This window comes from Lycorma delicatula, chromosome 1 (assembly GCF_047948215.1).
Source record: "Lycorma delicatula isolate Av1 chromosome 1, ASM4794821v1, whole genome shotgun sequence".
Classification (NCBI taxonomy): domain Eukaryota; kingdom Metazoa; phylum Arthropoda; class Insecta; order Hemiptera; family Fulgoridae; genus Lycorma; species Lycorma delicatula.
The window spans coordinates 67661794-67674832 of NC_134455.1; the positions used below are offsets into that span (position 1 = coordinate 67661794).

The window sequence follows — 13039 nt, forward strand, 5'->3', positions numbered from 1 at the left end:
ACTGACCACTGTGCCAAATAACTTCAAATAACAACAAATCTTTAATATTAGTAATATCTTATATTACATCTTATATTATATTAGTAATATTTTGTTGTTCATCATGTATTTAACTGAAAAATTAATGGCAAGAATGATAGAAAATAGGATTTCAAATATCTTTTGTCAGAAATATTTAATTCTTTCTGTCTCTGACATAAGTTAGAAATAATTTGTGATTTACTTATGGAGAATTAATTTTAAGAAAAGACTACTAGGGGGTATAATTTAAAATTTAATCTAAAACAAACATTTTCAAGTAAAATATTTTTCAACTTATGACAAAAGGTTTCTTTTATATTTATATATAAGAAAAATAGAGAAAAATGAACTAATTCAAAATTATGCCTACTTTTTTAGAATTGAGATGTTTGTTATCTTTTTAATACTGTATCTTTTCAAAATAATATGAATGTGCTTTACTAAAATAATATATTTGATTAATATTTTGTGTTGTTAAAAATGTCACACCTGCATGCTAGTACAGATATTCAAAGTATTTGTGAACATGACTGCCATTATCAGAGATTACTTGTTTCTGTCATGTTAGTTTCACCTAGTCACTGCAGTTGTGGTACATTTTTGACATCAGTAACAATGTAACTTTTTTCAGATCACCAGCAACAATGTTCTTTTCAAAGGAATGAGGAACAGTCGTCTATTAAACATGATTTGAATTCAAAAGGATTTATATTAAAAATAGTCTAAATGTCAGCTAGTGCCATTTATTGGAAAATATAAAGAGTATCCCTTCTAATGGAAGAGGACAGCCATAGATATCAGAGCACAAAAGAATTTAATTTTTCTTAACTGTAATTTTCCAGGGCATAAAATCTACCTATAATTGCGTGGTTTTCATATAACAGAATTGTCCATTATGGTTTTATTTTACAGCACTGTAAAATAAATATAATTAACTACAATAGAAATAATATTAGATAATTTGATAAATTTAATTATGCTAGGGCCAAGAATATCATACTAATTTCATTAATATGATAATTTAATGAATAATTAACAATTAACAATAATTAACAATTAACATTCACACTATCTATTATAAATTTCTATTGGGTTGACAAGTAAGTAATTTTGGTTTTGTAATAGGAAAAAAACTCAATTTTTTTATATAAAGAATGAACTTTAATCAATAATATATTTTTTATTTTGTCCAATAACCTTTTGCCATCTTTCCAGTAACTTCATGATTCCACACTCATAGAAAATCTGATCCTTATTAGCAGAAAACTGTACCATGCAATTTCAGGTCGTCATCATAGTTATCAGGTCATCATCATTAATGTGCTGGGGCGCCTGGGGGGCTCGCCATCTTTAGACCTTCTTGGAAATGCTTATACCACTTGAAAACCCTTGCCTACTCACAGCAGACTCACCAAAATAAATATTTAACATAAATAAAAACATTGCTACACTTTAATCTGTTCTTATAGCAAAATTTAATACAAATTCTCTGATCCATTATTTATACAAATAAAAAATCGCTGATCGTACCAAAATATGTGTTTTCCTTTTGACAGCTGACAACAGACTAAACATCCAATATAGCTAAAAATGTACAGATACTTTTCAGACATGTTTACCAATACATCAACGAAAACATCCCAAGAATCATATTAATACAATTGCAAAATTTTTAAATTCTCGTTACATTTGAACACACCTCGTACATTCTGTTAAGCAATCAAGACCATCTCTTTGTGATACTCAGCAGCTTTCTTGCCTTTACAGTAATAAAAAAGTAAACTATGTCAAAAATGTTCATTTTTATATTTCATTTAAAACTGTTTAACATAAACTAATAGGTGTAAACAAAATTACGCGTAATTTGCTACTAAAGTACACTAAAAGTGAAAGCTATCAAACACCAAAAGAAAAAGAATCAATTTTATGAAAATTGCAATTACTTTCTTGCCAACCCCAATAGTTATTATGCAAATAAGAGCACATAACCAAAGTATTATAAATTAAAAAAAGTCATTTTATATTTAAATCCAAATACCTGAGATAGACAGCGTATAAGAAAATAAGACTAGCAGTCAACCCAGCACATAACCATGCTGCTTCCAAATAGAAATATGCAGGATCTCCAAGACCTTCACAGCTTGTAACAGGTGGTAAACCTGAACCTCTTTCTACTTGCCAACACTGCTTTGTAACCACACTGAACCTATCCATAACATTCTCAAACATTCTGTACAGTCCAGCAATTACAACCTATACAAAAAACAAAAAAAAATTAGTTACTACAGAATCAATTTAATTACTACTTGTACATGTAACATATCCTACCAAACTTATCATTATATTTAAACTGATACTATCAACCAATATAAAAAAATTAATTAATTAATATGATAAATTATTTACTTGCATAATAAACTAGTCCATTTATTTATAATTTGTAGATAACAAAAAATAAGTACATTCATTAAAACAGAACTCTTCATAGAATTAAAGAATTAAATAATGAAACAAAAATAACACCACATTTAAAATTAACCACACATTATAATTATAAATCTACACAGATTTTCTCAGTGAACTGAATATTCCTACTCAATGGAATCCTACAAATTTCATCGTTTGAATTTTTTCCTACGAGGCATATTCATATAGTAAGAGCCGTTTGGTCATTAAAAAAAATTAACTTGTGAGAAAAGGTTTTTACTTACAGTTTTAGTTTACTACATATCTGACTTTTCCACATAATCGCCATTCACTTCTACACACTTTTCATTATGCTGCACCAATTTCTTTAACCCCTCTGCATAGAAGTTCACCATCTGCAACATTGTAGCAGTTGACAACGACAGTTATGAGTTCCTCGTTATTTTCAAACCATTGTCTACCAAGCCACTTTTTCAGCAAGAGGAAGTAGTCACTAGGTGCAAGGTCGGGACTATACAGAGGGTGGTCAAAAAGTTCCCAATGAAAATCTTGAATCTTCTTCTTGGTTAAGGCAGCGGTGTGAGGACACGCGTTGTCGTAAAGGAGGTTATGCTGGACAACAGTTTCCCACGTCGTCAATTTTCGATTGCATGTCTCAGTTCAGTGAGCATTTTTCAGTACATGTCAGCTGTAATTGTTGATCCACATTTCATTAAATGAACCAAAATTATGCCCTTTTTATCACAAAAAAACAGTAACGAATACTTTTCGACTTCGAGTGCTAAAACTTTTTCAGTTTTGAATGACACCACTGCATTGACTGTTGTTTTGATTCTGTGTTGGTGCAGAACACCCACGTATCGTCACCCATAACAATGTGAAAAAACAAATCATCTCCATCTTGTCAATAGCGGTCTAAAAACACTCATCCACTGCACATTCTTTACTCTTTGTGTTTGTCGGTGAGCATTTTCGGTACCCAACATGCACACAATTTGTGATATCCTCGCTTTTCTGTAACAACTGTGTAAATATAGGTTGTTCCAACATGCGGAAATTCATCAGCCAGAGCACTAATCATCAATCGCCGATCTCATCGCAGTTTTTGGTTCACTTATTCAATGATTTTGTTGGTCTGAATACTGGGCGTGCCACTCCACTCTTCATCATGCACATTTGTGCAGCCATTTTTAAATTTTTGACACCACTGTCTAAACTTTCCTTCATTCATTACTGTAGAGGTCCAAACACTAGGCAGAACTCCTGATGAATTTCAGCAGCTGAAGATCCTTTTGCACACAAAAATTGAATCAAAGCATGCACTTCACAACTGGCAGGAGAAACGATTGTCATGGACATTGCGATATGTAATCACTGGCAGGCAAATGACTACTGAATCAAAATAACAACTGTATTGGCTTCATAAGTAGCCGACAGATGTCCCTGCATGCGTGAAACTGTGTTCAGACCTATTAATATTTAAATATAAGCCAACAGCCCTTACTTTATGAATACGCCTCATACCTCCTACTTATTTGGTTGTCCTTGAACACAAACATTTTTTATCATTATCTATTATAATCTTAATTATATTATTGTTTGCGCATTAACTGTCATAATATTAATCTATGAGTTTTGAGAATCAGGTATATGTCAATATCTTCAGATATGTTAGTATCTTCAATATCTATATAAAATTTTCTTTGTTAATTAATATTTAATAACTGGATTACAAAATATTTCAAATAAAATTTGAGAATATCATAAATTACCAAATAAAATAGAAACTAATAAATTACTAACAAATAAAGTCATTATTAAAAGTAATTAACTTACAAATAATGAAGTATATAAAATTAACATGTAGCTAAAAGGTACGTGATAAATACTGCATAGGCATGACAGTTTGTAATTCTAAAATATCGGATGAACAACTTAAAATCAAACTGCTACAAACTAAACACAGTTGCAACGTGTAACAACATTTTATAAATTATACGAAAATGTAAATTAAATAAATTTTGTATTTACATTAGCAGTAGTTTACATATTTACCATATTTAATATAGTTCAATGTTTGTCTTCAGTTTATTGATAATGTGAGGTTTTGTTTCATAAAGCCTACCTTTCAAATAACCCCAAAGAAAAAAAATCAGAACTAAACAAATCTGGGGAATCTGGAGGTCACTGCTGACTAGTTCATTCTTCTGTAAAAGCTACATGAAGGTGTGCTAATGAACTATGTAATGCATGACACATCACTCTGTTGAGTTGGAAGAAGCAATACTCTGTTTTATAATCAGTTAAATGAGTGTAAAAGTCTTCAAAAATTGTATAATACATTTCTGTATAGATAATCTGTTAAAAAAATATTGGCTCCACTACACATGTGTATATCATTACCAGAAAACAACTCATCACACAATGATTCTCTCGTTGTGAGATGAATGTTCAAACAACCAAAGTGAATTTTCAGTCATTTAATACCAGTTTTTGTCTGAATTAACAAGTTCAGAAAAACGAAACCATGCCTCCTTCAACATAAAATATAGCATTGGGTCTCTGCCCATAAAAAACTTTTTGAGAAGCCAATAACAATTTCAAAATGCCTCAGTTTGCCTGTTTTCTTTAAATCATAGCACAATTATTATATAATATGGTTTCAAATTTAAATCATAAAGAATCTTATGGCATATTATTTTAAACCACTTTGTTGTGATAGCTTACAAAAGACTTTTTTGGATTGGTAGAAATTCTTCTTAGAATATATCGCCTATAGCCTCTGGAAGGTCACCTATTTTGCTTGAAACATTTTTTAACTAAATCATGTATGCTATTCTTTGCTGGAATACTGGCATTGAGACATTTATCTGCAAATATTTTACATTTTTCTTGAAATGACCCAGAATGCACATAATCTTCCATTATAGCAATCCATCCTTGAAGGTATTTTAGGAAAATGAAACTACACTGTGCTGAAGCATGAACACTTTACAATTGACAACAATCAAAAACAGACGAGAGTTGTAACATACACAACTAATAGTGGCAATGGTAGCAGCAGTGACAGTAGCAAAATTATAAGTGACACTCAAATAACTGCAGTTCAAGCCACTTGGTCCAGTTTTAAGTTGCACACCCATTATAACACATGAAAGAGCTCTAAAATATGTACACCTTCAACCAAGTTATGCTCAACATATGTAAGAACGTAATCAAATTTGGATATTTAGAGAAAAATATGCAACATTTACAAATATTACAATAATCAAAACAAAAAAGTGCTTTGGAAAACATAACTATCATGATATAACTTCAATAACAAAAATCAAAATTTATTAAATGTAAAAAAAAGGTAAATCTGAATTTGATTTATTAAAGACTGCTTTTGGTACCTATATAAAGAAAAAAACAAATAAATACAGTATTATATTTAAATTATCAGTTGATTGATATCACTTATAAGAATGATCAGCCTAAACTTTTAAATAATACATTCACCTTATTTTAATTACATATCCAGTATATCCTAGAGGAAGGCAATTGATTTACAACAAAATGTTTGGTTGAAAACTAAAAAAGAAGAAAAATAATATTATGTACCGCAAAAAGTAAAGTTTTTTTTTTTATTATCTGTACTATTCTCAAAAATACGTGTTGAAGGATAAAATTCCAAGATCAATCTAAGGAAAACAATAATTTGAAAAAACAAAAGCAAGAACAAACCTCAGGAAGAAGGTTAAATCTCTCTAGTGTATTAATGACAGATGGATACTCTGTCATATTGTCATGTGTTATTTCATGAATTCCATCAATAAATGTCGGAGCTTCAATTAGCCTCTTGTAGTATGAATAATACATACCCTAAAACAGCCATTAAAATCTTTAATTAGTGTAATAAAAGAGGGAAACATTAAAAATCAGTATTAAGAATATAAAATAATTGAATATAGACACTCACCATTTACAAAATTAAAAAAATACTTTCAACTGTGCTAAAATTAAGACTAAAATTTTGAATACACAAAATATTATAATATATTAAAGCATTGGCGCTGACTAAGCAGCATTATCACACTCATCCAAGCCATAGCCACTACATATGTTGCCAGTAGCTGAACATTGTAAAAAACGTTGAAAATCACATCCTTCAGTACATAAAAACAGTGTAACAGCTTGTTAAGATATACCACATATCATCAAAATGTGAAAATTAGTTCTAAAACAATACATGAACATATTACAAGGGTTTGAGAAAAAGGAAAGGGCTAGACAAAATTTAGAAAATTTATCAATTTTAAAAAAAAATTGAATTGGAATGTAATCCAGTAAATATATTTACTCTGATCACTGCCTAATAGTACATTATACAGGTCTCTCAGGAGGTGTTAGTCAAACTTAAGGGACTGATTCAGGACATGAAAATAAATAAAAAAAGGTCACGTGAACAAATGCCTTATTTTGATTAATTTTCCCTCTGCTATTGTGTTAAGAAGTATTGTGATCGTGAAATATTTCAGTTTTCAGATTTCAACGGAAATATCCATTTTGACTAGTTTCAGCGTGACATCTGTACATACATATGTAACTCAAATAACTCAAACACGATTAGCCATAGGATATTGAAATTTTGGATTTAGTACTGTTGTAACATCTAGTTGCGCACCACCCCTTTTCAATCCAATCAACTGAACCAAAAGTATCCAAAAAAATCCAAAATCCACATTAGATTTTTTTCAATAATAATTTTATTTTAAGAACAAATTAAAATATTTTAATGGAATTTACTGTAAAAAAATTGGTTTTGAAAACTTTACCTTTAAAAACTCTTAAGTGGTCACCATTTAAATCTTTTAATCATTAATAGCACTGTACATATTAATTTTATTGAATTATGTTTTATTAGACAACATAAGCCTTTTGTTATGAGCAAAATGATACCTTACTTATTCAAATTGGATGAAAAACAGCTGAGATATGGCTGAAATTATTGAACTGGATTACCAAAATTATGCAGTCGGGAAATTTTATGCTTGTTCTACTATTACTAATATAGATTAACATTAATTATTTTTAATTTTGAAGGAAGTAGAATATCCATATTTGAAGTTAGAGGTTACAATCCATCCAGTGAATAATTTTTTCAACTGTTAATGTAGAATTTTCTGGTTCTTTTAAATAATTATATTCAGATATTGATGCAGTCGAGGCAAGTTGTGAAGTACATGTCAAGGGTTATTAGACAGAAAGTTGAACAAACTTTCCAATAAGGAGCTTACAATTTCAAAAACAAAGCATGAGGAAGAGGAAGGGAAGAGAAAAAATAAACAAAAGTCAGAAAAGAAATTCACTGCAAAAGGATTGAAAAAATGTTACATTTTTTCAAAACTAATTTATAATGCATTTTTCAACAATTTTTGAACAATGTATAAAACATAACTTTAGTATATGCAATTTCTTATTATAACAACGTGTATGAAATCACATTGTCCTGTTTGTGGCATTAGAAAATGCATCTCAAAGAAAGGCAGACATATTAGAGTTTTGTGTACATATATATGTTAATGTATTTATTCCCAACTTATAGCCACACTGCCTGAAAACCAGCGAGTCAAATTGTAACAGCCTTAAGTTGGCAAGTAATTTTTTGAGGTACAAATCAATATGAGTTCATCCAGAGGTCCCGAGTTCGAATCCCGGTCAGGCATGGCATTTTCACACACGCTAAAAAATCATTCATCTCTTCCTCTGAAGAATGCCTAATGGTGGATATGGAAGTTAAAAAATTTGTAAACTCATATTTTACTCATTATGAGTTGGTATTATTTAGAATATGAACAATATTTAGTATAATTCATAACAGCATGATACAGAGTTTTAATAGTCATCAATAATATTATAATAGTCACCCAAAACATTAATTTTTTTAATAAAACAATTAAGTAAAAACAATGAAAAAATTTAGTAATAATTCTAAGAAAAAATATTTACTGTATAAACTTCACATTACATTAATTCTACGGTACTTACGTATTAACGCCACCACAGCTACAGCTTTATTTAAAAACAAAGTAGTTAATTGGATTTCGGTGGAAAATGGGCCGATATAGAGTTTAACATAGATTCTAAACAGTCTCTTTACTTAATTTATAAATACAATTTAACCAAACTTAACCTACACTTGCTTCGCTCGCTAACCTTGACTAATTAACACCGTAATTTTTTGAGTATTTATTTAATAAATTATTTATTATTATTGTTATTTAAATAATAAATAATTGCAATAATTACTGAATTTATTAGATAAATACTCAAAAAATTACGGTGTTAATTAGTCAAGGTTAGCGAGTGAAGCGAGAGTAGGTTAAGTTTGCTTAAATTATATTTAAAAAATAAATAAATATAAATAACCATTTCTTAAAGTTAATAAAGAGACTCAATAAAATAAATACTCAATTTTAAATAAAGCTGTAGCTGCGGTGCCGTTAATACGTAAGTACCAATTCTACACTTTATCTTTTATTACAATACATTCATTTTATAAAAAACGTTTTTAAAAATTAGAAAACTAATTTTCAGAATTCCACAATTAATAAATTACATAATTATTCAAGTACAGTAAAAAATAAGCAAGTATAATTAAAAAGTGAATTTTTCTGATAAAATCATATATATTACAATGTAACCAGTTCTATTCTAGAAAAACTAAAAAAACATCAGTCATGTTGTTTCTGTTTTCTGGAAAACAAATTCAAACTTGGTCACAATAAGATAGAAATTATTTTGATTTTTTTTTTTAACTAAATTAAATCCAGTAGTTACACGTGTCTGTAAATAAAATAACTGAAATAAAATGTAAACATCATTTCTTAAGCATACAGTTTTTGCAGCTTTGAGATTACAAAAAAAAAAAACACTGATTTTTCTAGTACTTTGTTCATGTAAACAAAGTTAACACATACACAAATGTGTACCTTATACTAAAATTATTGTTTTACTCAATACAAACACTAAAGGGCACCAAAATACCAAACCAGTAAAAGTTACTTGTTTATTTCAGATACTTTGCTGTTTAAAATAAGGTGTTAATATTGTAAGAATACTTAAAATAGCATAGTTTGAATATTAAACACTAAATTAAAAACACAAAAAAAATGTTTAACTTAAACAACCAAATGTTTGTCACACTCATAACAACAATCTAATTTTTGACAGTAATAAAAAATGTTAAAATATTCTATAATATTAATTACCATTTCACTGCGAAATGCCATTTCACGCTCTAGGGAAGAGAGATGTGAAAAATGAAGAGAATTTTCAAAAAGTGACGATACATGATGTTTATTCAGTAAACCACAACCACAGGCTGAAAAAAATAAGTAATAAATACTACTTCTCAGCAATAAATAATGCAAATATATAACTATAATGTAGTAAAACTGGATAATGATAAATCTTCTCAATGTATGAAATAGACTTACTTAGGTTTCATCAAATTACACACACTAAAAACCTCAGGAAACAGTATACTGACAAACAAACAGATTAAAGCACACAAAAAATCACTAATGGCAAAACTAGTTTTGCAACTTAATTTTTTTAATCTGAGAAAAGATATTAATAAAAATTAAACATGCAATAATCTATTATTATTACAGAACGGGAAAATTTAGTTAACACCTGCCATGTAAAAGGTTTATTTGGACAGTAAAATTATAACAATTATACTATTGTATTCACTGTTAGAAACCAAAATCTCAGTTTCAGTACCAGCACTATTATAAAGTGTTAGTCGTTTTGAAGCTGGAGGCAAGTATAAATGATCAATTTAAATCGTAAATTTTCAAAACGTAATGTACTGCATTTTATTAACAGAGTAGGATCAAACTTGTACAGTTAATTTAAGAACTATGGAGTATCACTATAGCTTACGAATTGTTTCTTTAAAATAAATAAATAATCTCGAGGTAATAACAAGGTTTTATCATTGCGGAGTAAAACCTTATTCGTTACTAATCAAAACAATTAAGAAATAACTCTCAAACGCCGGTAAACACAAATAACCTAGTAAACGTAAAGCTGCAATGAGAATAACAAAATAAAATTTTCAAAATTAAATGAAATTCATCCACCATCTTCTGTTTAAAATCTATGAGAATTTCATCATTAAAATTATAGATATCTTTCTGATAATTAGAACTTATCAAAATTGGCAGACATGACATAACCTACAACCCACCTAAAACTAAAATAAAAGCTCCTCTGAAATATTTAATAGATAAATTGGACTCAGAAAGTACTTGCTTGCCATCACTTTGATCCGTTTTCACTAATTTTTCTTTCTTATTAGACGAACTCACATTTTTCTTTTCATGAATACCAGATAACTGTTTACGCCTGTGAGCGGCCATGTCTTTGTTCACCCATTACAGAATGTAATTCCAAAATGAATCAATTGCAAAACAAACGCTCATATTCAACCCAGAATCAAGTACACAAATCTTGAGCAATCAAAATCACTTCACCAAACTCAGTTTTTATAGAGATATACGATAAGAAGGGGTCCATCATAGCAACTTATGTATCCTCATGAATGATAATACAATGTAGACTAAAACAAACAAAAAATCTGACATTTAATACTGTCATAGGCTTTAAAGTTATCCTACATTATAATTTATTCAAATGATGTCTGCTTCAGCAGAAGTTCAGAATGAAATTACAGATAATTTCAGCATTACAAGCAAGTATATCCTGACCATATGAAGAATTTGTAGTCTTAAAATACAGTTGTATGCATTGTTCTCTGTAGTACTTAACATATACTTAGCATGGTGAATGCAAGTTAATATACTTCTTCATTGGCTGAAAACAGAATTGGAGCATTACACTGGTCAACATAAAATTTGGAACTCAAAAGGGAGTAGGTGTTCTATATAGTATTTTTTACTGAATTTAAATATGTATTCAGCCAACCTATCATATAATGTTCTTAAGTTACAATCTGGCTTGTAAAAATTCTCAAAATATTTTTTATTAAGTTTGTGTAGAATTCACCACAAAAATTCAACAAAAACTATTATCGAATCTGCTGATAACTGCTTACAAACATTGTTTTGACTGTCCCTTGGGAGACTAAGATAAATCCTGGGCTCCACTTGTAGCATGCATCAAGTGCCTTATGTAGAGCCTTATCAAGTGCTACATTTAACTAACCCAGTGGTTAAAAGGAAAAAAAGAATTTGCCTTTCGGCATACCTATGATTTGGTGAGCGCCTACTAACCATTATGATGACTGCTACTTTTGCTTAACAAATGTTACTGGTTTCAATTCAAACAATAAAAGCAGTATTGCATACCCAAATATTCGTTCAGCTATGACACCAGTATTTCATGGAGTTGATTTGCCAATTCTGATTGCAACAACTTCTTGGAAAGAAATGTCTGATTCCCCAGAAGACTCAACCGATGAAGCCTCAATTTCAATAGATATTAATCACATTCCAAAAGAATCAAATAATGAACCTCACTTCATCACACAAGCAGAACTGAGCAACCTAATTCGCGACTTGTATTTGTCCAAACAACATGTAAAACTCCTAAGTTCATGTCTTAAAGAATGTAATTTATTACACAAGAATACTAAAATTTCAGTATATAGAAATTAAAATTAAAATTTACTGAAATACTTTAGAAGAAATGGTTTAATTTGTTCCTGCCATTATGTAACAGGGCTAATGAACTGTACATTGAATATGTTATTCACAATTGGCGTTTATTTATAGACTCATCAAAATGAAGCTTAAAGGCAGTATTGTTGCATAACTTGAATAAGTTTTCTTCTATACCTGTAGCACATGCAGCAGGAATGAAAGAAACATGAAAGTATGTCAAAAAGTTTTGGGCTACAATTAAACACTATGCCGTTAAAGACTGGCGAAAAAGAAATCAGTTTTTTTCAGGAAAGGAAAATGTTATCATATTCCCCGTGTCGAAGTAGATTGTATTATTTTACCACCTCTACACATAAAACCAGGCCTGATGAAAAATTTTGTAAAAGCATTAGATAAAGATGGAAATGGCTTTAAACATTTAGCTGAAGTTTTTTCACAATTAGGTGAAGTTAAATTAAAAGAGAATATTCATCAGGCCACAAATAAGAAAATTAATTTGTGAAATTATGATTGATAGCAAACTGAATACTAAAGAACTAGCAGCATGAAGTAATTCAAAGATGTCATTACTGGTTTTCTTGGAAATAAAAAACCTGAAAACCATGATTACCTTATAAATGAAGTATTAGTAAACTACAAAAATTTAGGCTGCAGAATGTCATTGAAAATTCATTTTTTACATTCTCATTTGGACTTTTTCCCTAAGTTATATTGCAGATGGAACAGTGTTATCAAGGCAGATAAGATGAATGTATGATAAATGACTACTATCGGATGCTAAAAAGAAAAGACTTCACTGAACACAAAAGGAAAATAAGAAAGAAGAAATTAAGAGAAACGTAAATGTCTGCAAAATAAAGAGGTTTATTTTAATTGTAATCATTATTATTATTACTTGTATTTTTGTATTCTATTAT

The 13039-nt window shown here is 29.3% G+C and overlaps 1 protein-coding gene across 1 annotated transcript in view; it reads right to left on the reverse strand.

The window, feature by feature from the left end:
- Positions 1-10892, reverse strand: part of LOC142319187 (protein C-mannosyl-transferase DPY19L1) — a 60666-nt gene extending 49774 nt beyond the window's left edge. Inside the window, exons 1-4 of the mRNA XM_075356180.1 lie at positions 10688-10892; positions 9702-9814; positions 6175-6312; positions 2060-2274 (exon numbers count right to left, since the gene is read on the reverse strand). Coding sequence (XP_075212295.1) covers positions 2060-2274; positions 6175-6312; positions 9702-9814; positions 10688-10859 — 638 coding nt within the window. The 5' untranslated portion in view covers positions 10860-10892. The remainder of the gene's footprint in view (positions 1-2059; positions 2275-6174; positions 6313-9701; positions 9815-10687) is intronic.
- Between the last annotated feature and the right edge of the window lie 2147 nt (positions 10893-13039).